General features: G+C 49.9%; 1 protein-coding gene across 2 annotated transcripts; it reads left to right on the plus strand.

The window, feature by feature from the left end:
* Window positions 1-1,771: 1,771 nt before the first annotated feature.
* On the plus strand, window positions 1,772-25,452 carry BAG3 (BAG cochaperone 3). 2 transcript variants are annotated; one of them, XM_027063244.2, is made up of 4 exons: window positions 1,772-2,309; window positions 18,429-18,758; window positions 20,102-20,506; window positions 24,460-25,452. In XM_027063244.2, the coding sequence occupies exons 1-4, from the start codon at window positions 2,124-2,126 to the stop codon at window positions 25,273-25,275; spliced, it is 1,737 nt and encodes a 578-aa protein (XP_026919045.1). In that variant the 5' UTR covers window positions 1,772-2,123; the 3' UTR covers window positions 25,276-25,452. The 2 variants fall into 2 exon arrangements, with proteins under 2 accessions (XP_026919045.1, XP_026919044.1); XM_027063243.2 differs by having other exon boundaries at window positions 1,773-2,309; window positions 24,457-25,452.
* Window positions 25,453-27,678: the final 2,226 nt, after the last annotated feature.

Raw genomic sequence — 27,678 nt, forward strand, 5'->3', positions numbered from 1 at the left:
CTGCCAACCAGACCCATGCAAGTGGGAATCATTCCATTGGAAATGATCAGGAGGCCTCTCTTGACTTTGTCCCAAAAGGAGTAATTTGAGGCAGGGAGAGAGATTCCAGGATCTTCTCTGAATTCGAGTTGAAAAATTAGGCCCGAAAAAAAAAGAAAAGAAAAGAAAAAGAAAAATTAGGCCCAATATTAGCCCAAAGTGATGAAAAACAAAACTCAACCAAGTAAATTTGAAGAGCTGATTGACTTTATTAAAAGATTCATGAATCAGGCAACATCCCATCTAGCAAATATAGAGATGCTTTGAGGAGTTGTACAAAAAGAAAGTTTTTATAAGAAGGAGGGTGGGGCAAGAAAGAAGCCAAAAAAAAAAAAAAAAAGACTATTTCAGACATGATCATCTTCCCATAGGAGGAAAGGCAGGGGGGGGTCTTATGATTCAGATGACTTCATCTTTGAGGGACAGAGAAGCCCCAAGTGACAGATTGCTTCATTGTGCTTATCAGAAAATTCCTGATTGACAGGTTTAGGCTTATATTTCTGGGGGAACGTTGAAACTGAAATTAGGTTAGGCATTAAACACTGGTTTGGTGACTTGGCCCAAACAATGTCATTTTGCGCCTGTGGTTTTCTTTTTAATGAGAGCAACTTCTCCAAATATTTCTGGGGAGGGGGATGAGTCTGCCCAAGAATCTGAAACGGGGTCGCCTAGGTGGCTCAGTTGGTTGAGTGTCAGACTTCCACTCAGGTCATAGTGCCACGGTTTGTGGGTTTGAGCTCTGTGACCAGCTCTGTGCTGACAGCTCAGAGCCTGAAGTCTGCTTTGGACTCTGTGTCTACCTCTCTCTCTCTCTGCCCCTCCCCCGCTTGCGTGAGTGCACTGTCTCTCTCTCTTTCAAAACTAAATAAACATTTAAAAAATTAAAAAAAAAAAAAAGAATCTGAAACGGAACTTTCCCCAAATTCTCCCTCTGGGAGCACATTCCCTCCCAGGGAATTGCTTGGTTTAGTTCACAAAAGCCACCAGCACTGAAGCAACCAAACGATTTTTCATGATTGGATTTGGTCCCTACCTCCCAAATGAAAGGTGAAGATTGAAGATAGCAAGAACCAAACTCTACCATAAAAAAGATCCACGCCCAAAACAATGTGATTTTTCTTTAACGCTGTTCATTGCAATAATAGTTTGTACATTTGAGATGCAAGGTTTGGGAGCATAAAACCACAGTTGATGCAATCTTTCTTTAGGCTTCAAAAGAAGCCAGGTGAGTTTCTGTTTGCACTTCTATTTTCTCCCAAGCTTTGTTATGGTGTCAGATCTACATTCCAGAGCTCCTTAAGCCCTTGGAAAAAAAGTGATTAAAACGTAATTGAGACGCCAGTGTCCCCAAGTATCAGCATATAAGGGAGCAAAGCAGGGGGTGGGCGAGACTCTAGTTTAAAACAACTTTAAAGGCCCACGATGACTTTGTTTTTATAGGAAGGAGCGGCAGCAGGCACCCAGCAAGGCGAGTCCCAGTCCAGGGAACACCCACTCGGCTCCAGGCTGAGAGAGTCTGAAAACCGAAACCAGCCCAGCGCACACCGACGACGCCCCTGAGGCTGCCTGCCCCGCCGGCCAGTCTCTGCCCGGGGACACCCGCGCGGGCGGCAGGGCCAGGGTGGAGGGGGAGGAGGAGGGGACGGAGGACGCAGAGGAAGGGGAGGAGGAGGAAGGAGTGGGGGAGGGGCGGTCGGCAGAGGCCCCGCCCATGCCCCGCCCCGCCCCGATTATAGCCGATGACTCAGGGCGGAGCTCTGCATCCAACCCGCTCGCCGCCAACTTCTCTGGATGGGACCAGAAGTTTCTAGCCGGCCAGTTGCTACCTCCCTTTATCTCCTTCCCCGTTGGCAGCGAGGAGGCTATTTCCAGACACTTCCACCCCTCTCGGGCCACGTCACCCCCTCCTTTAATTCATAAAGGTGCCCGGCGCCGGCTTCCCGGACACGTCGGCGGCGCGCACCGCTCTCGAGCCGGCCGCAGTCAGCGAGCGACTCCGCGCCTGGAGGCCCGGCACCCCACGACCAGGCACCCCGCGACCCGACACCCCGGCGGCCGCCCCTTCGGGCCGACCCCAACCCAACATGAGCGCTGCCACCCACTCGCCCATGGTGCAGATGGCGTCCGGCAGCGGCGCCGGCGACCGCGACCCCCTGCCCCCCGGCTGGGAAATCAAGATCGACCCACAGACCGGCTGGCCCTTCTTCGTGGACCACAACAGCCGCACCACGACGTGGAACGACCCGCGCGTGCCCCCCGAGGGCCCCAAGGTGAGCCGGCCCGCTCGGCGCCCCGGCCGGCGCCCCCCCTCGACGGCGAGCGGCGGGGACCGCTGCACCCGGCCGGGTTGCGGGGTCCCGGAGCGCACCTGCGGGTGGACGCCCGCGCCCGGGCTCGGCCTGCTGTGCCCCGACGAGCCCCCGCTCCGGCCCGCCCTTGGCCGGCGTCGGGGCGAGAGGGAGGCCCCGGAGGGGAGGAAATGTTTCCCCCCTCCGCTGCGTCTGGTTCCCGGGAAGTGCGGCCCGCGCAGTGGCGCCAGGTGCCGTCCACCGGCCGGATCCGAGGCACCGAGGACCGGGTGGCTGGAGCGGGTCCGGGCTCCGGAGGGGCGGCCGGCCTGGTCACCTCTGGAGGCCCGGGCCAGGCCCCACCGCCTCCTCTGCCGCCGCCCGCCGGGGCGGAGGTCCCGGTTTCCCTGCGGTCCGCGCTGCGGCGGACGCCGGCGAGGGGGCCCACTCGCCAGCTTGGGGGTGGTCTCGCAGGTGTTTTGTCTCCTAAAATTCCTCAACTTGCTCGAGGGGCATCTTAACTGGCTCAGGCATAGAGTGACTCAGGGAACTGATATAAATATACTCCCCCGTTTTTATATCTGAAATTAAAATTGTTTTCTTCTTTGAAACGATTTTCAATAATATATTTTAGTATGATTTGTTGAAAAACAAGGCGTTCTTCTGCCAGGCAATTTCTGAACTAAAGATGTGAGACTGTCCCATGGTTGACCATTGCCTTAGGACATTGCCTCACGCTGGCGTGAAAGAGAATGGTTTTTGTTTTTGTTTTTTTTTAATGGCATACATTCCCTTCCTTGTTATGGTATTAAAATACTTAGGATTTGTTTCCAGTAGATACACAACAAATACAGAAATACTTTCGTGAATGCAGCATACCTTATTTACATATATGCAGAAATATAAACTCTTTAGTCCTTAGGAGCATGAAAATTTGGAAATAGAAAGTTGGGATCAATCTGTTAACTTAAAAAATTACAACTAAGTGTGTTACTCTTCCAATATTCCACAGATTTGTGCTTTTTCAAAATAAAAGTCTTGGCAAAAAGAAATACACTTAAAGAAAGGGTAATGATATACTGTCTGGGCAAAATTTTAAAAAGCCATAAAGAGCTGGTCAGTTGTTTTGAAGATTTAAAAATTCACAAAATTAAAAATGCTTTATAATTATTTTAGAAGAAATATTTGCATCATCCACTTTCATTTCTAAATGACAAACATTGATAAAAATCTGGTGCCCAACAGTGAGACGTAGGGACATTCAGCAACTTCCATTTATAAGAGTTGAATTGTATGTTTATATCTGGAAAATTAGTACAAGAGTATGTAATTAGCTGGGATAGGTATAATCATATATACTTTTTTGTATGCCTGCTCAGCCCATTATTGGGTGAAACTAAAGCACATTTCAAACCAGCCCTGTTACTGCAGTCTACATGGATGTTGACCTTTGGTGTGGTGTAAAACTATCAGTTTGAGGCCTCCTTCCTATAGAGACGGCGACTGTCAGAATCTGCCATACCCTTTGTTGTAAGTGAAGGTCAAGTTTGAACATAGCCACTGTTAAGTGCAGTGTAAACCCAGAATGCCAACACTTTGTTTTTAGCATGAGACTCACCCAGCAAGTTGAGATCTTTGTGTACCCATCCAGTGAGTTGGTTAGGCTGTGGTTTCATAAACTCTTTTTAAAGGGGAAAAAACAGGTTAAGTAACTTTCTTTTTTTTAAAGATTTTATTTTTAAGTAATCTATACCCAACATAGGGTTCAAACACACAACCTTGAGATCAAGAGTCACATTCTCTACCGACTGAACCTGCTAGGCACCCCGGAATTACTAGAATTCTTTTTTTTTTCTTAAGTTTACTTATTTATAAATAAATAAGAGAGACAGAGACAGAGTCTCTGAGACTCTCAGAGAGAGAGGAAGACAGAGAATCCCAAGCGAACCCATGAAACCACGAGATCATGACCTGAGCCGAAACCAAGAGTCAGACGCTTAACCGACTGAGCCACCCGGGCGCCCCTATCATTCTTAACAAATAGAAAATACGGCTACTAAATCAGAAGTCTGACCCTGGAAAAGGGGATTTGAAAATTAAGTCAGAATTTTAAAGTCGAAAGGCCCATGAAGATCTCTTAGCTCAATCTCTTTGTTTTACTGACAAAGAAACCTAGACAATTAAAGTGTGTCTCCAAAGGTCACTCAGTACCAATAGCAAAGAGAACTACACCAGAAAGTCCTAAGAGGCAGGGTATCTGTTCAGAAGAAGGTAGAAGTGTCTTGAATTTTTATGAAACTGTGAAGCGTGCAGGCTGGACTACTTCATTGTCTTTGTGTCCTCTAGGCCACCACGTACTGGGTGGCTGACCTCTGTGCTGTGATTATTTGGATGGTGATGACTGGATATGATAACTCAAGAAATGAGTTCTCTTTACCAAATTAACTACTCGAGATTTGTCCGCATGGCACAAAACTTGAGAAAACTGACATTCAGTTTCTTAGCTCCTTGACCTTCATTGTTCTCATACCTGTGCTTTGATAATACACAGAACATCTGGGTGATTAATTCAGATTCTCTTACACGAATGACACTTATTCTCCAGACTAAATACAACGGAAAATCTTCAGTACTGTTTCATATTGGAAATTGGCTTCTTACTTCGTAGTAAAAAGGGTCCTGGTGTAAAACAAAGGGCGTTTTGGGGGGAGATGAGCTAAGAGGACCTTTCAAGCATCCTTATTTTCAGGAGGAGATGCCATCAGTTGATAAAGAGGAAGCCCTTTTTTGGGGACGGCAGCTTCTGGGTGTTTACGGTCTAACCTTGCTGGGAAAGGAGTGGCTTTCATGGAAAGGAAGTGACTACAACTCTGTTTCATTGAGTCTTGTACTCTGTCATTTTAGAGTTGATCCTCCCACATTGCTCTGAAGTAGTGAGAGTGACTGTTTGTCCCTAGTTTTACAGAGGAGGCAAGTGAGAGCAAGCGTCTTGCCCTTCATCAAAGAGGCAGGGCAGCCTACAGGCTAAGACATTGGGCTTTACCTGACTCCACTCCATGCACCCGGACCTCCCCACCTGCAGTCTTCCTGGATGTCAATTTTCTGCACTCACGGGCTTGCCACTAATCTTCTGGCAAGTTCATTCTGGTCCAGGCCCCTTCCCTGGCAGAGAGGTTGGTGCTCACTCTGGAGTCTGAAGGTGCACAGCCGCCCCTCGCCTGCTCTCCCCTGATTAAACAGAGACCAGATGCTTTGGAGTACTGTGCTGTGCTGCTCTGTCAGAAACCTTCCTGGGACAAGGGGGGGAGACCCTTCTCCCTCAGTGAGCAGAGCTTTCTAGCTCTGTAGACCTTAGAGGTCACCAGCACAGAATCCCGAGGCCGGCAGTCTCCTGGGAAGCCTTTTAAGAGCACAGATTACCAGCGGCCTCATCCCTCTATTTGTCCCCTGCCCCCGCCCCCCATGTTTAGTCCACATTGCCCAGAAATCTGTATGTCTGAAAGGTTTCCCTGATCCTTCTGATTTTGCCACACTGGCATTTGGGAGCCCCTGGTGGATGGTGATCCCATTTTGTAGGGGGAGGGGAGCTGTGATTTACTGTACCCTTTCCTGCATATGAGCCCTGGAATCCCTCAAGCTGTGCCTGTCTAACATCTAACCTGCATAGCCTTTGCCTGAGGCCCCATTTTCCTTCTTGGTGAAACTCCCTGGTGCCGACTTGCATGAGTATGAACATGGGGATGGCAGTGCCCTGAGTCAGATCCAGGGCAGTCCCAAGACCCTTCTGTACCCCAGAAAGATGTGAGCCAGAGCATTTCCTTCCTGTTTGGCCCTCCCAGCAGAAGCTCACCAGAATAATCTGACAGATTACATTCAGGCCCTGGAAGAGAGATGTAGAAACATCCTCTCAGAGGAAATTGGAAATGTTTGTAGTTACGATTGAAGTGGAGAGACCCACTTATTCTGCTTCATGTTTATCAGAGCCTCCTGAATTTTCTTACAGATGAGATCATTTTGCTCTTTGCAGATCGATTAGAAGCTCGTGGGCCTCTTAGCAGAATCAGAGCACAATCAGGAAATGAGTGGTCCTTCTCCCCTTTGTATTTCCAGCAAGTTGCAGTGATGGAGGAGCAAATTCCTTTGCGACTGATGAGCAGGGATTTGTTGGGGGGGAGGATGAAGAACGTGGGCCACATGCCTTAATGCCCAGCTCATCCAGGACCTCCATTTTACCCTCCAGAGAACAGGCTGTGTTTGGCAAGAACTGAACATAATTCGTCCCCCGTTTTGCAGCGTAGCTTTGCCCTTTACGAGGGGAAAGCCGGTACACAGGAACTGTGGCGGCATTTGACATTAGCCAGGGCCGAGGAAGGCTTAGCTGTTTGATGCTTTTGGGGCCGGTTGTGAGTCAGAAAGCTCCATACCACCGGTGAGGCTTGATTAGCACTGTCCTCCTGTCCCCATTTCTGGAATGACACACAGATGCCTTATATAAGGCACTCTACATATCTATTACTTCCTATTGGCATTTATAAACGGTCTGATGCTTATCATCAAAGGTAGGAAACCGTGCATAACCCAAACCTACTCTTCCTCCTTTGCATTTTTGCTGTTGTAATGCTGCTCTTAAATATTTAAGACACCTTACGTAGGAAAACTGGGAGCAAAAGACAAAGGCCTTGCTTATTAGGAACCTCTGAGGACCCATTAATGCTGATGAACGCTGAAGAAACCTCTAGCAACCTGATTATGGAATTCTTGAGCCCCTCCCTGCTCCCCATTTCTGGCTCATCAAGTCTTCACTGGGTCTCCTCTTGTGCCTCTGATCTCAGACTCACGGCTTGACTTTTGAAGCTAAGCACTAAATCCCATCCTTTGCAAATGTGGACATTGATTCCCACTTCTTGCTTGGCATTGTGTGACTGCGTGAGATATGTGATGTTACTAAGTCATCACTTATTTCTGTGTAGATTTCTTTGGGGGCCTTAGAAGCCAGGCAGCTTGTGACAGCTTCATTAGGGAGAATTTCTTTAGGATAGAATGAATCTAATATTTTTTCGTCTGCCAACATGTTTGTATAAGTATGTGTATGTGCACACACGCGTTTATATTAACATGTCAAACACTGGTTAGGGGCATTACAAACCTTATTTCTTTAAATCCTCAAAACAGGTCTCTAAGATAGAAACTACTAGGTGCTTCTGAGGCCTGTCAGCTGTGATAAAGCGGAAAGACTGTTGTGGCCAGAGGTTTACCCTCACCTTGCCCCCTCTGAGCCTGGCTGCTTCTCAGAACTCCTTTATACTCAGAGCTCACCAGGCACAGCCCCCGTTGATTAGGAACCACTTGTGTCTTGAGTCTGGATCTGACTTAGGAGATGGGCCCAAGTTCTTCATTCATTCGTTCCGTCCGAAATTGACAGAGTGCCTGCTCTCTGAAAGTCACAGTGTTCAATGCCATATGGAGGACAGTTCTGTCTCCTTCCGTAGCTTTCTCTTTGCAGAGTTTCTTACGTGTAGATGTCTCCAGTTGGAAGCAGGCTCTCCCTGCCCTGGACTCCACGTCACTTTGATTCAAATCTTTCTTCCAAAAGGCGGCACTTTTCTGCTTTGCCTTAGAGTCATGTCCCTGTGGGCCGAGAGTTCCAGGGGCAGGCTGTGTCTGTCATCTTTCTGTTTCTCAGTGCCTGGCAGGATCCACAGTCTCAGTAAATGATTCTGTGCGGGGAAGGGTAAAACACGGGCTGGGTTCCGGAGTGGACAGGCTGGTAAAAGAAAAGCCACCCTTACTGAAGTACAGTCTTAAGCCCAGAGTGAATGTAAGTTGCTGAAAGCTCTTTCTGTTCATTCCAAAGTACTGCAGTGTTGTCCTGGGCTCCCAAATGTCCCCCAGGAGCCAGTTCCTTTTTACTGTATTTCTAAATGGGCTTTTCTCCACAAAGGACTTAAGTATTGATTCCCTGACTTCATCCTTATGAGTCTGGAGAAGCTCTTTTTTGTCCCTACCAGCAACACAGCATCTTGGAACAGACCTGCTGGAGAGGCTGGGAGCTCACAGCAGCCAGACACTGCTGATGCCCAGCTGCACAGAGAGCAGCCTCAGCACTGTCAAAGGAATCTCTCTCTCTCTCTTTTTTTTTCTCCTTGTGGCTGGCAATAAGACCAGATACTGCACAGTGAAGCTTCTTATTCACTGTCAATTCAGAAAAGCCCAGAATTTCAGATTGCTCACTGCCTACGTCAAGAGCCTGTAAACAGTGTGGCTGCCCAAGAACTCCTAGCACAGAGCTGTGTCCCCAGTGACTAAGGTGAGACTTGCCACTGAAAATTCCCTCGCATCCTGTTGGAGAACAACCATTTCCTATCTTGAAATAACTTCCTCAGTGTTCCTTAGGGTAGAATTGTAGACTTTTGGTTATTTAATTTAATTTAATTTTTTATTTTATTGTTAAATATTTATTTTTGAGAGAGAGACAGCGTGCGAGCAGGGGAGGGGCAGAGAGAGAGAGGGAGACACAGAATTTGAAGCAGGCTCCAGGCTCTGAGCCATCAGCACAGAGCCTGACTCGGGGCTTGAACTCACAAATCTCAAGACCATGATATCTGAGCTGAAGTTGCACACTTAACCAACTGAGCCGCCCAGGTGCTCCGATTTTTTGTCAGTTATCTTAAAGGTTCTTCTTGGACACTGAATGGATGAATAAATAATTTTAAAAATCCAGGGGTGTCTGGGTGTCTCAGTCAGTTGAGCGTCTAACTTTGGCTCAGGTCACGATCTCACGGTTGGTGGGTTTGAGCCCCATGTTGGGCTCTGCGCTGACAGCGTGCAGTCTGCTTCGGATTCTGTCTCCTTACTCAGACCCTCCCGCACATATTCTCGCTCTCTCTTTCTCTCTCAAAATAATGAACATTTTTAAAAAAACCTTTTTTTTTTAATCCAAACATCGGGAGGCTAGGGAAGAATATGTGTGTGCAGAAGACAAGGCAGCTGCATCACTTTTTGACACTTCCACATTAGTCCCACGGACCCTGAGTGTCAGAGTGGGACCAGCTCTCCTGCCCAGATGGAGCTGGGTTTTCTCCCTCCTGAGGCCCCATGCTGGATGCACAGGGCCATGGTGACTCAGAACTGAGCGGAGTGCCCTCCCTCTCGCCTGCCGTGCCTCGGCCAGGCAGTGACTCAGCACCAAGCACTGGCTCCCTGGCCCAGAGCACACTTGAACTGAATGTTCCAGGTCTTGAGCCCCAGCCCGGCTCGACTGGGCAAAACGAAATGCTTTCTCCCCTGCTGCGTTTTACCCTGGGAAGATGAAGGGTTTGAAGACAGCCACAGTTATTATCAGAGTGCACGGTGTGGCAGGAATAGTGAAAGGGTTAATACATCTCTGGTCTTGATGTCAGACACACCTGGGTTGTAGTGATCTCAGATAGACCACTCACTCTCTCCGAGCCTCAGTCTGCCCTTCTGTAAAATGGGAACACAACATTCCCTGTCCAGCAGGATTGTGACGATTAGGGGGATAGTGCATGGAGAGTGATGAGTCAGGGCCTGACTGGACATGTGTGTATAACCCCTGGAAATAGTCACAGCCTCCACTAAGAAGTGGGAGAGGACTCACCACATGGCAGACAGATGTGGCCAGACATGGGTCTGTTGGCTCCCAGGTGGGGCTCCAGTCTTGTTTCTCAGAAGCAAAGGCCTCTTATCCCCCTTGTACCACCTCAGCCAACTCTCTTTCGACCAGTGTCTGGATGCCCTCAGTACCCTCCCCAGGGTTCCCATGCCCTTCATAACTCAGGTACACGTCAGGGGAGTCAAATGAAGGCCGCAGGGCCTTCTGGGGCCTCACCCAAACCTACAAACCACAGCCCCAACCAGCTTCACCCCTGATTCATCCCTGATTCCTCAGCTGAGACAGGCCAGGAGGAATTGTGTTTCCTGCACTCTGCTGCATGGGGTGGTGTCTTAACTCTGAATCTCGACTCCTTAAGGGGAGTGTCTCCCTCTGCATCTCTGCACAGGCCCCAAGACAGTTGCCAGGCAGGAACTAGGTGCCCGGTCAAGTGTTGTGGGGAAACTGAGCCACGTTAAAGAGGATCCGGCCATTTCCATTTGCACAGCTGTTCTGGACCCAGCTCTACGGGGTGGAAATGGCACTGCAGGTGGAAGGAGAGAGGGCAGTTTTCTAATTGCCACCACCCTCTTGGGGGGGAGTGTGACTGTTGGAGGAATGCTTTGAGCAGCTGTTCAGGGCGGGGAGGAGAGTCCCCAGGAATTCCCCTCAAGGAATCATTGAACCAGCTACCCTTGGTTAAAGGGGCCCTTGCCCTAGCCACTTTGGTGAATTGGAGGCTGGGGTAGGGGACTGTGTTTTGTACAACATGCAGGTCTAGTGAAGCCCTGCACCCTGATACCAACAAACACTTGCATAGTTGGTGTCTAGCAGACGGTAGAGCCAAGTGATTGATCCGTGTTCCACCACAGCATGAGACAAGTCCTCGAGAAACGCATGGAAATGGACCACGAGGGAGTCTCTTTATCTAATTCGGACAGTTTGCTTCCTGCTGTGGAAATTTCAGGTACTTTTCCATCTGTGATTCGTGATTGCAGATTGATTAGAGCAGGTGTTCCCTACCCCTTTTTTTTGGAAGAGGAACTAGCTAGTGCTTTTCATTCCCTGAAGCTGTGAACTTCAGGAGCTGGGCATTCAGTGACTGGGGTTCCTGGCTTGGTAACTGCCCCTGTGACCTTGGGCCACATCTGCTACGTGGAATCCTTGAGGAGGGCTCCAGGGGGTGGGGGAAACGGGAAAGCTGGAGGCTGACGCCAAACTGGCCAGCTGTGGCCCATGGTGCCTGGCCCCTGCCCTGGTGGAGGACACACTGACTGTTGGTGTGATACCAGCAGATGAATTCTGCTCCCGGCCAGGTCCTCCTGTCCCAGCCTGGCCTGGTTTTTCTCACTAGGTCTTGGGCGGGAGTGCAAGGAGCCCCAATCAGTGTAAGTTGGGTGTGGATTTGTCCTCAGGGCAGGCCCCCTCAGAGTCACTGGACTAGGGCTTTTTGGGGGTGGGGGGGGCCCAGGGGGGTGGTGGTTAGGGCTCAGGCCCTAGAGTGTTGGGCTGTGATTGCTTCCAGGTTGGAAAACATAGATACAGTTCCCAGCAGAGAAAATGGCACCCTTGCTAATTAGTGTTCTTAAGACGCTCAGATAAAGGAGCTTCTAACTCTTAGCAGGTTTATTCCTAACTGGTGAGACCACTGAGGTTTTAGGCTTTGTAAACTATGGGCCCAACCAACCGTTTCTCAGAAAAGCTGCATCTACCGATAACTATTTGTGGAATGAAGGAACGTGATTGTGTAGGGCTTGGAGCACTTAGCTTACAAAGACTTTCTTGTGCCTTATTTTACTTCTATCTTGCAAAAATCCCTGGGAGATGTGGGGACTTTTACTGCCTGAGAAACTGAGTCTTGGTAGCAAGGAATCCTGTCTGAGGGCACATAGCTGGTGAGCAGCAGGGTGGGATTGGAGTTCAGGGTGGCAGCTTGGAGCCCAGGGCTCATGCCGGTTCACTCCTGCTTGTTTGGACACAGCCACAAAGAGAAGAGGTGTTAAGTTTCATCCCTATAGAAAGTTTTCCCCAGTGGGGACACATAGGGACACCCAGCTCAGCGATCCCAGGAGAAAATAATATGTGCTTTGATAACAGGCAATCAGATAAAGCCTGCAGTCACCTGTGGCTGAGTTGCATCTAGAATTTGTGGTCAGCACAGACTCTTGTCTTACCAGGAGTGTTGTATGGGGATTTCTATGGAGGTGGATTTTGCTTACTGTTCACAATTTACCCACTATCCATTATGTGCCCCAAACGGGGTTTAGGCGGAGGGAGAGACCCTTTATCACAATCCAGTGGGAACTGGAGGAATTTTGAGTTGGTTGTGGGATATATTAAATTGGCAGTGATAATTTCTAATACCTGAAATACCAAACAGAAAGTTTTGGAAGAATGTTGAAGCTCAGCTATGTGCTCTAGAAGGAGGTTTTTTCTTCTGCTCTGTTTCCTGACTGCTAGAAGTGAGCCAAGCTACTCAGTTTTGATCCAGGTCCTGCATATATGGGGAGGTCAAGATTCCTGTTTTCCTCCATCTTTTTTTATCTTTGTTTTAGAAGTTTTGAAGTATCATTAGTAAAATTCAAACCCTGACCGTTGTGAAGGCTCTTCTGGCCTAAAAACCCAGTTAATGGATCTGTGTCCTACTTAAGACTCCAGGCCTGTCTAGGCGGAAGTGCTGTGGGGCAGCCCTAAGAGTTACCTTTGTTACTCTTCCCCTTCATTCAGACGTGCTGATGGGAGCTGTAACTTGTAGTACCAATAACACTTTGAAGAGGGCTGTGCCGTGGAGTTGAGTTTAGGGGTTTTCAGGGATCAGAGGCCACTCAGTGTACAGGGAACTGACTGTGGGTGGGTCAAGGCAAACCCTGCTCCCCGGCTGTCCCCAAAGCAGCTGAGGCCATGAAAGTGCAATGCCCCAGCACAGTGGTTGGCATATGCCTTGTAGGTACGCAAGAATGTTGTTCTTGCCCTGCTTTTAAGGCACAAGACGTCCTTCTTGGGGGTTGGGGGGTCAGCAGCCTCCTCTTCATTTAGGACATGAAACGTTAGGGCACTTTGAATCCCAGTGACTTCTGTTATGATTTATGTTTATTCATTTCTTGAGAGAGAGAGAGAGTCCGAGCAGGGGAGGGACAGAGAGAGAGGGAGACACAGAATCCGAAGCAGGCTCCAGGCTCTAAGCTGTCAGCACAGAGCCCGATGCAGGGCTCGAACCCACAGGTCATGTGAGATCATGACCTGAGCTGAAGTCAGATGCTTCACCGACTGAGCCACCCAGGTGCCCTTGTTATGATTTAAGTGAACACAGTTAAGAGTGGTCATTTTTAGATTTCCGTGACACCAACTTCTCTTTGTTTTTGAGCTTTATGTAGACGTTTAGAGGTAGAGGAGACCTTGCAATAAGAGCCATGGAGAATGTCAGGGCTGAAAGGAACTTCACTAGATCAGTGTTTCTCAATGCAGTCCTGGTTAGCTTCACCACACACCTACTGAATCAGACTTCTTGGAGTTGGGCTTGGGGTCTGCATTTTTGTGCATTTTCTGGGTGCTCCTGATGCCCCCTAGAGTCTGAGAACCACTGCTTTACAGAGCATCTGGGTCTCCCCTTCAATTTTAATAGCTGAGAAAACTAAGGTCCAGAGAGGGGATGTGGGCTGCTTGCATAACAAACATATTTAGGGGCAGATCCAGGTGCAGTCTCTTTCCACATCTCTTAGCTGCCCCCTTAGCGTACATTGTTATTAAAAACCAGCAAAGTTTAGACATGTTCTTAAGCAAACAAGACTTGCGGAAGTCCAAGGGCTCACCCAAGCTCAGAATCTGATCCCAGGCTTCTCTGATAATAATACCTTGTACTTAACAGGGCAAATTTTGACTCATCTGGGGTAATTTTTCCTGCTTTTTATCCTGGCCATCTCCTGGAGTTGTTTAGTGCCCTGAGATATGCCTCAAGATTTTCCTGCAGTGCAAAGCAAGGGAGAAAAATTAACCAATTCATTTTATAAATGAATGCAGTGCGGTTCCTAATTGGATCTTGTATATAGGGTTCCTGATGTCTTTGCCCAAAATATAGATGGTGAGCAGAGCTACACTGGTCCTTACTCCTTAAGAAGCTACACACACAGGACCTTTGAGGGCAGGACCTCTAGTGGCCTGCCTGGTCACATGATCACAGCTCACCCCTCCCTCCCCGGAAGACTAACCCCAAGGCAGGGGCGATCCCTGGTCCCCACTGAGGTCAGAAGGGGGGCAAGTAGCAAGTGCTATGTCGAGGATGCTGGCATAACCAATAGGCTTTTTCTGGACGTGCTTGAACTGTGAAAAGACTTCTTAGGAGACTAAGGAGGCATGTTCTAATATTCTAGGAGAATCATAACTGTTATACATTTGTTTCTTTTACTTTTGTCATTTTAAATTTTTATATTTTGAGGCGCCTGAGTGGCTTATCAGGTTAAGCATCCAACTTCGGCTCAGGTCATGATCTCACGGTTTGTGGGTTCAAACCCTGCATCGGGTTCCGCACTGACAGTGCAGAGCTTGCTTGGGATTCTCTCTCTTCCTCTGTCTCTCTGCCTCATGCTTTCTTTCTCTCTCAAAATAAGTAAACTTGAAAAATTTTTTAAGTTTTATCTTTTTTTTTTTTACACTCGGTGAAAAACACCATAGAAGTACAGGAAGGGCAATTTAATTCTTTTATGTGGTGCTTTTTTAGTTAGTAAAAACTGAAGCATCTGCTACTGACAAGACTCTAATGATAGAGTAGACATGTGAGAAGATGGGTTGGGCTCAGTATTCCTGGTGTGGACCTTACTCTAGGCGGGAGCCTCATTTCTGGTTTAAATTATGCATTCATGTAGAAGCGTTTAGTTTTCTATTCTGTAAAGCTGGTATGGTTTTTCTGCTTACCTAAACCTAGTGTTTTCCTAAACAATACCCCAATCAAAGTGGAAGGGTAACGTTCCTTTATTTATTTGTTTTTAGAATGTTTGTTTATTTTTGAGAGGGAGAATGAGCAGAGGAGGGGCAGAGAGAGAGGAAGAGAGGACCCAAAGTAGGCTCTGCACTGACAGCAGAGAGCCCGATGTGGGGCTTGATCCCACGAACCACGAGATCACGGATCATAACCTGAGCCGGAATCAAGAGTTGGAGCCTTAACCAGCTGAGCCACCCGGGTGCCATGGGGAAGCAGTCTTTTAGATGTGAGGCTCATGAAGAGACATGTGGTTTGTTACTGAATGGCATAGATGGGCCAACTCAGACAGAACCCAGAGTGCAGAACCTCAGGGTCCCCAGGCCACCCTTCCTGTCGCGGCCTCCCTGCTCAAGCCAGCAGGCACCGACACCTGCCAGGCAGCCCCCGACACCTGCCAGGCAGCCCCAGGCTCAGAACGGGAGTCTCGGTAGCGGCCCCTTTCCCCTCGCTCCTACTGTCTTGCCAGCCTTTCCCTGCACTCTCCTGCTCGCCCTTCTGGGTCACCCTTCATTTCCATGCCCTCAGCTCTGCTTTACCCACACTTCCTTGCTCTCGTCCCTGACTCTTCCCCTCATTTCCTGCGGCGTCCTGGTTTTTCCTTCTGGCTCCTCCCGTCTTGCCGAGGCATCTCTCGTCAGCAGCTCTCGGGATGGTCAGGCCTCTGGGCCTCCAGCCTTACCTTCTTCAGCTCAGCACTCACCTTCATGCGCTGTCCCCTTCCCCTCTGCTGCTCGAACGCCGCATCCTGCCTACAGTGACCACAGCTTTCCTTTACCGACCAAACATGGCACTTCTTCCCAGACCCAGGTGGAAGGAATATTGGCTCCAGGAGGTAGTCTCTGCTGTCACCTCCTCTGGGCAGGCAGAAATACTCTTCCTCCCCTCCCTCCTTCCTTTGTCTTCCCTTTTCTCTTTTAGTTGTACAGAAGATATTCAGCGAGATGCATAAAATGCACAGCTCTTGGCAGGCGGCTGCAGTGCCGTCTGGATCCAGGGGCTTCCCCCAGGAGGCGCCAAGCCTCAGCCAGGCCTATCTTAGGTTTCCAGGCCCTGGAAGGGGCTGAGTTGGAGGCACAGCTAACAGCCGGCTCTGTGGGGGCGGTGGGGTTGGCGGCCCTCGCCTGTTGAAGCCGGATAGTGCGGGTGGAGTGTGACAGGGGATGGGCAGTAGGGCAGGGGGAGGTTCAGGGAAGTGTGTATTTCGATAGATCTGTACACAGGCATATACCTGTTTACCAGCATGCAGAAAAAGAACATTTCCATCCTCATGGAAAGGTTCAAGACCCTCCCAGTTACTCCCGTTTCCTACGGGGCAGTCACTACTCTGAATCTTCTATCAGTTAACTTTGCTCTTCAGTTTTGATTCCTTTGACACTTTGGGGTCTGTGCAGCATGACCGTGTGCCTGTTTGGGGAGGGAACTTGCATGTGTTGCTGCCTTCTGGGCATCCCCCCCCTTGGATGTGCCCTCCCAAAACCTCACAGCAGTCCTGCCAGATAGATGGGTGTCGCTAGCCCCGTTTTCTAGGTATGGGCATCAAAGCTCACAGGCTAAGAGAATTCCCCCAGATCACAGAACTGTTACTAACAGAGGTCAGACCGAACTGGCATCCTAGCTAAGACAGCCCCATCCTAGCTGGAAAAGCCCATGCGTTTCCCCCACCCCCTTCCCAGAGCCTCCCAGGCTTTCCCTGTAGTTTTGCTTCCTGTTTGTTTTGTGCTGTAAACTGTCTCGAAAGCCCCCAGTCGGCAGGAATGGAGCCTTGCCAGTTTGGTGACCCCCATAGTACCCAGCGCCCGGGTAGCGAGATGGTCACTGGGAGATGGTCGGTGGATGAGGGCTTCCTAACTGCCCTGCTCGAGGATTGTGCAGGCAGCTGAGGCTTGTGTGCATGGCTGGGAGGGAACAGTGAGGCCCCCAGGCAGCCAGCACAGAAAATGCCCAGGACTTGTCCAGGCCCCGGCTTCAGGCTGGAAGGAGGGGTGTCCCAGCGAGGGGATAAGATGCTTAGATGGCGCGTTATGAGTCAGCACTGAGTAGCACTGGGTTTCCACGGCGTCTCTTGGTGCTTTGTCTCAGGCAGGGATCGGGTTTTGAATGTGAGGCCTGGACCCACTCCCTGCTCTTGGGTGACCTGAGAGCTAAACAGGCTGAAGTAATGTCGCCACCCTGAGCACGTGGGTATTCTAATCTGAGAGCGCCTGTCTGCTGGCGTCCCCAAGGACACAGCAACACCCTTGTCTCTTCTGTGTGCAGGAGGCCCTCCCCGGGGCAGGGGCTCAGCAGGAAGGAAGCAGTTGATGGGCCTGAAAGAGCAAAGTTTCAGGGTCCACCACCACTGACTCTTGTGCAGGAACACAAACACAAGGCAAAAATCACAGTGGTCTATCACTCAGAATGCAAATCAGCCCTCAGCTTTCCTTCCTTGTGACTGGTTTTGCAGCAGTGAGAATTCTACCCTGCACACTCCTGGACCCTCTCTCTTTGCCTCTGTTTGCAGCTCGGCCTTCTTAAGGAAGGGGAGCTCTCCTCCTTAATAGTCAACCTACCCAGATGTGCGTCGGGGGTGCAGTTCTGTAGCTGCCTTCTCTGTAAAGGCCCTTCTCGTGTTCCAGGAGATGGTCCAGACTAGAAATCCTGGGGGTCCCTGACTCTGGTTGCCCAGCCTGTGTTTGGTGAGAAAGGACATTGCCCCGTGAGTGACTGACCGGCCTTGTTGTTTGAAACCAGATCTTCCTCTGTGGTACATCTGGAACTTGGCCTTCTCAAAGGGTCCCAAAATAGCCAGGCCGCTGAAGGGACAGCTTCATGCGAGAACATGAGAGGGACCCCGGCCACTCCTCGCCGGAGCAGAGCAGGCTTTGTTGGCCTCCTCAGACCAGCATAATTAATCGTCGGCTTTCATTCTCCCCCTGTGCTGCCCCCACACTCCTCATCATCTCCCCTTCTTGCAGCTTGTTCTGAAAACGTCCCCGAGTAGGCAGCCTCGTCCCACAGCCGCTTCTCTGCAGAGGTGTGCCGACTGTGTCCTGTGTTTGGGTCCAGCACAAGTCCGTGTTAGGAAACGCTAGGACCTTTGAGGAAGCGGAGAAGCCGGCTGTGGTGTAGTGAGTTGGACTTGAGTCATCCTCGCACCTTCTGATCTGGGTCTCTGATTTGGGGGACAGTCAGTGGTTCTCCTACGTAACTGCTGCCGCTTGTCACCCATAAAAGGAACCTGTCTGACCAGTTTGGGAAATTGGGACCTCTTGGTGCTCAACGGATACCTTGGCCCAACTGCTTTCTCTTGAGGCCCCTAATTCTTAAACTGCTGGCCATAAACAGCCGTGTAGGGGACGGGATGTGTGATAGAAACGGGGTGCCTGTGAGCTGTCTGTGCTCAGCCGTCTTGGCTGCTGCTGGGGGGCCCAGAATCACTCTGGGAGATGGGGACCCTTAGCACCACGCTTTTGCCACTTCGGGGTGCTTTCTTCCCAGTTCCTAACCAGTCTGTTTCTCCTTTTTTGTGTTTTAGGAAACACCGTCTTCTGCCAATGGCCCTTCCCAGGAGGGCTCCAAGCTGCTGCCCGCGAGGGAAGGCCACGCTGTGTACCCCCAGCTCCGACCAGGCTACATTGCCATTCCTGTCCACCACGAGGGTGTGGACAGCCGGCAGCCGCGCCCTTCCTTTGTCTGTTCCCAGCCCGGCACACAGCGATTCCGAACTGAGGCGGCCACAGAGGCTCCTCAGAGGTCCCAGTCACCTCTGCGGGGTGTGGTGGAAGCCACCCAGCCAGATAAACAGTGTGGACAGGCGGTGGCAGCAGCTGCGGCGACCCAGCCCCCAGGCTCCCACAGACCTGAGGTAAGGAGAGCGGGCTGTTGTGTTTTGGGGGCAGGCCCCGGACCCTGGGGCTAAAGTGCAGGGCATCCGGGCCTGGCCTGCAGCGGCAGAGGTCACCCAGCAAAGACAGCACTACAGCCACACGGTGTCCCCCCCGCATTTCACAGCTGTGTTGTTTGAAGTGGGCAGGGGTCACGGCTTATCTTTGGGGTTAAGGAATTGGGCTTCACAAGGGTAAACAGCTTGGTCCAAATGCATAAAGGTACAAGTGTGGCATTTCTGGGACCGGAAGCCTGGCCTTCTGGCTCCTAGTCCGGTGCTTCTTCCTCCTACTGGGCTTTCTGCATCAGCACCACAGGGATAGCAATGTGTTCTTTCACTCAGTTCCCTACGTAGGGGTGAGTATTAACTGCGTGGAGCTCTGTTGATGGGAAAATGAGGTGGCATGCCTGCCCTCACCGTGTCCCATGGTTTCAAAGGAAACCGAAAATAAAGAGTCCGGAAGTCAGCTGCTTGATGATAGGGTTTTATTTTTAAGCCTGAGGCCAGTGCTTCAGTGCACTAAACTCTAAAGGGTTCTTAATCTAGTTCTTAGCCAGGGATTTGAGGGCCGGTGGACCCCAGTAAGATTCCTGAGCAGTAAGTAAGCCGTTCTGGGTTTCCTGTCTGCAGATTATCTGGCTGTATCCACTGGCACTGTTTTTGAGCACAAATCCTCTGCTCCGTGTCTGTGCCCAGAGTTGGCATTGCCTCCCTCAGCCCTACTCTTTTCCCTTTTCAGAGTAGTACCTATGTATGTAATATTTTTATTGTCAAAATCAAAAGTGACGCATCAGAGAAATCTTACCAAATTTGAGCTGACAGGACCCTTTGGAGCCAGCTGAGGAAATACACGCCTGACTTTCTAGGTGGTCCAGGGGCTGGCCACGTGGGATGTGCTGCTTCCGGTGCTTAGCTCGTTCTCTGTAGATGAGCAGAGAAAGGGTTAAGGAAAGACGTGGCCTGCAGTGACCACAGGTGCGGCAGCAGTCAGAACCAGCAGGTTGAGCACCACCGCGTGCAGCCCAGGTGCCGAAGCATATCCACAGACGGTCTTACCGAATCTTCTAGTCACCTCGGGGAGGGAAGGGGCATCTGCTCCATACTGTAGATGGGGCTCAGAAGGCGATGGAGCTGGTAAGAATTGGAACACTCCAGACTCTAGAGCCCTGAGTCCTAGCACCACAGTTTGGCAATGGAAGGTTTACAGGTGGAAGGTCCTGTTAAACGTGTTACCCTGAGGAGGCACGTGATGGAGACGAGGTTAGAGCACCTGGGTAGAGGGTCACTCATGGAGCCATGCCTCTACCCTTTGTGTCTCGTAGCGATCTCAGTCTCCAGCTGCTTCGGACTGCTCGTCCTCGTCCTCCTCGGCCAGCCTGCCCTCCTCCTCCAGCAGGAGCGGCCTGGGCAGCCACCAGCTCCCCCGGGGCTACATCCCCATCCCCGTGATACACGAGCAGAATGTCACCCGGCCGGCAGCCCAGCCTTCCTTCCACCAAGCCCAGAAGACCCACTACCCAGCTCAGCAGGGTGAATACCAGACCTACCAGCCCATGTACCACAGGGCCCCGGGGGATGACTGGGAGCCGCGGCCCATGCCGGCAGCGTCCCCGTTTCGGTCTCCCGTCCGGGGTGCATCCAGCCGGGAGGGCTCCCCGGCCAGAAGCGGCACACCGGTGCACTCCCCTTCGCCTCACCGTGTACACACCGTGGTCGACAGGCCTCAGGTATGGAGTTGGTGTCAGCAGACTGACTATGGCAGCCCCTCTCCAGGGGCTGAGGAGCTCTTTGCAGGGGCCCTGGTTCCTCCACTGGTCGTGACCAGTTCACACACGTGTTACTGGGGGAAAGGGAGATCCTGGAAATGGCTGATCACCAGCAGAAGTGCAGGACAAGTGCTGGGAACTCTCAGTACTGTCTGTAGCTTTTGCTCATTTTTCAGTGCGGCTGCCTTTGGGGCAGAACTTCAGCCACCGTGAAATGGCTGGACAGCAAGTAGAGTGTCACCCACACACGCTGTCTCAGTGTTTCAGTGCCCACCACGCTTTGTTAAGGCACTTCATAACCCTTCCGCATCCTAGCCGCAGCCTCGTCTCCAGTGCTGCAGACGGCTTGTCTCCTCCTCACGGGTACCCCTTCTCCACTCTTTCCATTCTTGTCGCCTCTGTGCCTTTGCTCATGCTGAACCAGCCCCCTGCGATGCCATCGCGATCCAGGTTTTCCCCATCCTGCAGGGGACAAGCCAGTGTTGCCTCTTCCATGAAGCCTACTCCTCTTTCTCATGGCACCTCATCACAGTCCCTTACAGCTCGGTCCGTGAGCACTCTGTGCATTTTGGAAGTGCTCATCTTACCTGTTTAGCTCAGCTCGGAGCTTGATGACAAGGACACGTCTTCCACCTCTCTCCCTGATGGCAAAGGACCGAGTTGCCTGACTGATGATGAGCCGGCTGGCTGGCTGGGAAACATTCCAGTCTGGTGAAGTTGCAGGCACAGACCTGCTCATTCTTCAGGGGCAACTCGTGGGCACGTCCTGGAGGAGGGGGTCGCTGGTGTCAGTAAGCTTGGAGCTTAGCAGAGCCTTGAGCAGCCCTGGGACCCCACCTTGAGCAGCCGAGTTCGTTTTCTGCCACAGTTTTTAGAGGGAAAGCCCCTTGTAGACAAATGCGGGGTGTCTTACTATAAATGGTGACAGCACCGTCGTGTGGTTCTTTTTTTAGCTTCTTTGTATAGGAAAGAATTTCAGCCTTACAGAGGAGTTACAAGAATCATACAAAGAAACCCAGTCTACCCTTCATCCATATTCACTGTTAACATCTTGCTGTATTTGCTTTGCCATTTCTTCTCTCTGTATGTATCGTCCACGTGGTTTCTTTGTTGGAGATTTAATTGTAGATATCATGCTCTTTTACCCATGAATAATTCAGCAAATATTGCCCTAAGAAAGACCTTTTAATTCATAACCACAGTACAGTTACCAGAATCGGGACACTTAACCTCCTTACGTTGTTAGCTGATACACAGTCCACTTTCAGATCTCCTTGAAAGCAGTTTCTCCTGCTCCAGGATCTAATCTAGGATCACAAGCGCTGCATTTAGGTATCATTTCTCTTCAGTCTGCTTCAATCTGGAACAGTTCTTCGGCCTTCCTTTGCTTTCATGACCTTGACATTTTCAAAGAGGACACGCCATAGAGCAGTCCCTCTTAGGAGTTTCTAAAGTCATTTTTCTCAGGGCGCCTGGGTGGCTCAGTCAGGTAAGCGTCTGACTCTTGATCTCAGCTCAGGTCATGATCTCACAGTTCATGAATTTGAGCCCCGTGTCGGGCTCTGCGCTGACAGTGTGGAGCCTGCTTGGGATTCTGTTTCTTCTTTTTACCCCTCCCCTGCTCTCTCGTTCTCTCAAATAAATTTGAAAAAATAATGAGTCATTTTTCATACCCAGCCCTTTTAAGCCCAAAGAGGGGTATGTGGCTGGTTCCTGAATGGTAAGGGCCAGATTTGAGGTCATGTGCATTGGCAAAAGAATCTGATGGAAAAGGATGTTGCTGGCGTTCAGATGGCTAAGTAGCCACCAGGTCCTTCCTTGGGCTCAGGAATCCCAGGAAAGAAGTGCCCATCTGCAGTGCTAGAAAAGCTTCCCCTCATGTCTTTCCCATATATTTCCCATAGTCGGTGAAATAATATTTAATCCTGTTTCTGCTTCCCATAACCTTGTTTATGGTGCCCTCCTTTTTAGTGCTTGTTCAGATTTCTTTTTGAACATGTGCAAAGATTTGACCTAACTGAACATTATAGTGGAATTTAGTATTTTAGTATTAGTATCTCTTATTTCCCAGTTCATGGAATTAGGGTGTCAGGTTTTTTTTTTTTTAAGTTTATTTATTTTGAGAGAGAGAGCCAGTGGGGGATGGGGCAGAGAGAGAAGGAGAGAGAGGGAGAATCTCAAGCAGGCTCTGCACTGTCAGTGCAGAGTCCGACCTGGGGTTCAAACCCACGAACCGTGAGATCATGACCTGAGCTGAAATCAAGAGTCAGACACTTAACCGACTGAGCCACCCAGACACCCTAGGGTATGTGAGATTTTTAAAGGGTTTTGGCAAAAAGACTAATTCAAAACAGTATACAACTCTATGTGTATTGAAACATTATTTACGATAGCCAAGATATGGAAGCAGCCCAAGTGTCCATTATGAAGAAAATGTGGCATGCACGCACGCACACACACACACACTGGACTATTACTCAGCTGTGAAAAGGAATGGAATCTTGCCATTTGTAACAACATGGATGAACTTAGAGGGTATTATGCTAAGTGAAATAAGTCAAATGGAGAAAGGGAAATATCATACGATTTCACTACTGTGTGGAATCTGAAAAACAAAACAAAAGCACAAGCAAAGAGCCAAACGGGCTCTTAAATGCAGAGCACAATCTGATGGTTGTCAGAGGGGAGGTGGATGGGTGGATGGGGGGATGGGCAAAATAGGTGAAGCCCATTAAGAGGTATAGACTTCCAGTTATAAGATAAGCTACAGAGATGAAAAGTACAGCGTAGGGAATATTGTGGCGACATGTGGTGACAGCTGGGGAGTGCACTTGCTGTGGTGAGCACCTGTAATGTGTGGAAGTGTCGAATCACTGTGCGGTACACCAGAAACCGTGTAACACTGTGTGTCAGCGACACACGCATAATAAAGAAGCGGGGTGAGGTATTCACCTAGATGCTAGGAAAGCTAAGATACTTGCTTGAAGCATAGCCCTTTTTAAAAAATACCGCTTGTGGTCACATTAAAAAGTATGGGCGGCCAGGAGTCCATGCAGAGATGCGCAGCTGAGTGTTGGCTCTGGGCATAAATGCGCGGCAAAATCCTCAGAGTTAACTATTTTAGGCACCTTGCTTATTCTCAAAAAATAGATCAGTCTGGGCAGAAACTGCTAGACTGTCATAGCTTTTAAAAAAAAAAAAAAGATTAGGGAAGCCTGGGTGGCTCAGTCAGTTGAGTGTCCGACTTCGGCTCAGGTCATGATCTCGCGGTCCGTGAGTTCAAGCCCCACATTGGGCTCTGTGCTGACAGCTCAGAGCCTGCAGCCTGCTTCAGATTCTATGTCTTCCTCTCTCTCTGCTTCTCCCCTGCTCATGCTCTGCCTCTCTTTCAAAATAATAAATATACATTAAAAAAAAAAAAAAGATTACAACTCTTCTGAAACGGGAGATGAGACTGTCACACCCTGAACAGAACTGTCCACACAGTGTAAGGAAGGGCACATGTGGCAATCATTCCTCCATGGCTGTGCCACCGAGATTCTGAGTCACCCAGGACTTTGCTTTGGGCTAAACTAGCTCAGCAGTCAGCGAGTTTTTTGATATTTTCATTTTGAATACTACATTGGTTTTCTTTTCGTTGCCCTAAGAATACCATCTACAGAAAAATTCAGTGAATGGTGACAGACCCACACAGTCCAAGGTGATGGGTGATGAATGGAAACAAATGGTTTGGTCACATTACAGGATCAATATGTTTTTATTTTGTGACAGTATTTGGTCGACTTTGAAAATCTCTTTTATACATTAAAGCCATTCCCCAGTTTTCTTTATGGTCTGTACTCACTACAAACAACTGCCTGTGACTCTCAGCCAGTTATTAAAAATATCTCTGTGTCCTTGCCTCCTCTCAGCAGCCCATGACTCATCGAGAATCTTCACCTGTTCCCCAACCTGAAAACAAACCCGAAAGCAAGCCAGGCCCAGTTGGACCAGATCTCCTTCCTGGACACGTCCCGATTCAGGTGATCCGCAAGGAGGCAGATTCCCAACCTGTTTCCCAGAAGCCCCCACCCGCCTCTGAGAGGGTGGAAGTAAAGGTTCCCGCTGCTCCGGTTCCCCATCCTCCCAGCCCCGCCCCTTCTGCTGTCCCCTCGTCCCCCAAGAATGTGGCTGCAGAAGAGAGGGCAGCCCCCAGCCCCGCCCCTGCAGAGGCTGCACCTCCCAAGTCAGGAGAAGCTGAGGCGCCCCCAAAACATCCAGGCGTGCTGAAAGTGGAAGCCATCCTGCAGAACGTGCAAGGGCTGGAGCAGGCCGTGGACAACTTTGAAGGCAAGAAGACGGACAAAAAGTACCTAATGATCGAAGAGTATTTGACCAAAGAGCTACTGGCCCTGGATTCAGTAGACCCTGAAGGACGAGCTGATGTCCGTCAGGCCAGGAGAGATGGTGTCAGGAAGGTTCAGACCATCCTGGAAAAACTTGAACAGAAAGCGATAGATGTCCCAGGTCAAGTCCAGGTTTATGAACTCCAGCCTAGCTCCCTTGAATCCGATCGGCCGCTGCAGGAAATCATGGAGATGGGTGCCACGGCCACAGACAAGAGTAAGAAAAGTGCGGGAAACGGAGAAGATCCCAAAGCTGAAACCCAGCAGCCGCCAGAAGCCAAAGAAGCAGCGACGGCAAACCCCAGCAGCACGACGGACACAGCTGGTAACGCGGCGGCACCGTAGTCTCCACTGGACACAGATCAGACCCGGGGACTGGGCGCTGGCGGTGTGCTTTAGGGAATTTTAAGTTGCATGCATTTCAGGGACTTTGAATCCGTTTGTTTTTACTTTTCATAGGCGCTTGGTACGCAGTAACTTGGGTGGAGGCCACACACGCTAATTAAAGGGCTAAAAGGAAAATGATGCTCTTCTGTATTCTTACTCTGTACAAATGCAGCAGTTGCTCGTTTCAGAACTGTATTCTTACTCTGTACAAATGCAGCAGTTGCTCGTTTCAGAACTTTCACCCCATTTCTTGGTGGCGGGGCCCCATCTGTGCGCGGGCACCACGTGTGAGCCACGCTTGTACTCCGTCTTTGCACAGCTCTGGACCGAGGGAGGCGTTTGGCTGGTGGATGGGCTGTTGATTTCCCATCACACAGACACGAAACCCATTTTTTGGAATTGTTGCTCTTTTGTTGGGATGATCTTCATCTCCTAGCTAAAATACCTAACCTCAGATAGAATAAAATGTGCAAGGAGCCCAGGAATATCTGTATGCTGGATGACTTTAATGCAACATTTAAGAAAAGTAAAATAAAGTAATAATCAAACTCACAGTGTTTTTTGGTGATTTCTGAAGTGCTGAGGAGTGTCAGCATCAAGATTGTGTCTCCCTGGCTTCAGTGACAGTCAGCGACAGACACATTTCCTAGCCGGCTCTGGGATCCACATGGATCCTGGCCCACGTCGTGAGAATGAGGGTCCATCACTTTTGCATCCTCAGATGGCAGCTGTTTCCTGGGAAGACTCCGGGCTGTGTACCCAGGTGATGGGACTGGACCGGCCACACCTCTCAGGATTGGCCCAGCCCAGGGATCACTCGGGCAGCATCTCTGCTCACCCGGGCCACCCTCAGGCCTCGGGGAAGGGCTGGGCTGGTTCAAAAGCGCAGGAGAAAATCAGTCCCTGGTGTTGCCGGAGGCTGACCAAAGTGTTCTGTGGAGTCCAGGTCACTGGGGGGTGGGGAATGTGTTCTGTGAGAGCCTTGGGGTCATCTTTATCTGACACTTCTCTGAGTCATCTAACCAGCCTGGGTTTATCTTCCCAGATTGGGTTCCTAGAAGCCATTGGGGTTAAGATCAGATTTACTCAAGCCGCTGGGTAGAAGATCCCTCTTTGTATGCCCGTGTGTTTTGAAAGCTTGGGAAGGACCACAGCCCCTGAATGGGCTAGATTTTGGTGTTTTAATTGCTTGCACATAAACCAAAAATGGAAGAGAAGGATAGTCCTGAGACCTTGGAACTCCCGTCGCATGCTGACTTAGAGCCCCCGTGCCGAATTCCTCACGACTGTATTGAGTTTAATATTGGTGCCTGACGATACTGCACAAAAATACATGCTGGTGTCGTTGCCACTCTTAGCTCGCTGAGAAAGGCTGAAGTCATTCTGATGGGAACCCGCCAGCATCATTCCTGGGTGAACTAGTTTGGGGAGTACAAACTGCTGATGACACACCATTGATTCTAGAAACTTGAAAATGTGCAAATAGGAAAACAGGCCTCCTGGGCTGTTTTTAAAATGAACCAAAGATAAAGAATGGGACCATTTCTTTTTGGTACTTGGGCGTCTGTTCTCAGTGGACCTTAACATTAAGTTTCCCTGGGTGATTATGAATTGGACTGATGCTATTTTTATCACTAAACACCTGTAGACCTTCGCTGTAGTTAGAATATATTTTCAATCATCCAAATTAGATGGTACCTGGGTATCAGGGCAGGAATTATCTGGCATGTGTTGGTCATCCCTGGGTCCTGGATGGAGGCAACAGGCCCTGTAGAGCTGGCTGCAGGGTTCTTGCCAACATAACTGTCTTGGCCTCTGTAGGAGTCAGGGGACAGATACCCACTAAGTATCTGTTTGGTGTCAGGGGGTTTCTGCTTATGCACCCATCCAAGTGCCCTTTAGAGAACATCATTTTCAGAACACAGGCTTGAATCAGAACTCTTGGGTTCGGGGCGCCTGGGTGGCTCAGTTGGTTGAGCAGCCGACTCCGGCTCAGGTCACGATCTCGTGGTTCATGAGTTCGAGCCCCGTGTTGGGCTCTGTGCTGACAGCTCAGAGCCTGGAGCCTGCTTCAGATTCTGTGTCCCCCTCTCTTTCCACCCACTCCTGCTTGTGCTCTGTCTCTCTCTGTCTTTCAAAAATGAATAAACATTAAAAAAATAATAAAAAGAACTCTTGGGTTCAATTACAGCTTCTTGTAACAGTCCGGGGACAATGGACAAGTCACATAGCCTTTTCCTTCCTTGCTTTCTCACTTGTAAAATGGGGGAGTGGGGGATGATTAAATTGAATTCAGACATGTGAGGCAGTGGAAGCTGTTCCTGGCATGTAACAACCGTAGGCTATTCTCAACATTCTCAC

The sequence above is a fragment of the Acinonyx jubatus genome, chromosome D2, assembly GCF_027475565.1.
Source record: "Acinonyx jubatus isolate Ajub_Pintada_27869175 chromosome D2, VMU_Ajub_asm_v1.0, whole genome shotgun sequence".
In the NCBI taxonomy this organism is placed as follows: domain Eukaryota; kingdom Metazoa; phylum Chordata; class Mammalia; order Carnivora; family Felidae; genus Acinonyx; species Acinonyx jubatus.

What these genes read in the sequence shown, in the direction of transcription:
- BAG3 (XM_027063243.2), top strand. Translation starts at nt 2,124, where the DNA reads ATGAGCGCTGCCACCCACTCGCCCATGGTGCAGATGGCGTCCGGCAGC. An exon ending in TGCCCCCCGAGGGCCCCAAG is followed by an intron (nt 2,310 to 18,428) that starts GTGAGCCGGCCC and finishes TTTGTGTTTTAG; the next exon opens with GAAACACCGTCTTCTGCCAA. An exon ending in CAGGCTCCCACAGACCTGAG is followed by an intron (nt 18,759 to 20,101) that starts GTAAGGAGAGCG and finishes TGTGTCTCGTAG; the next exon opens with CGATCTCAGTCTCCAGCTGC.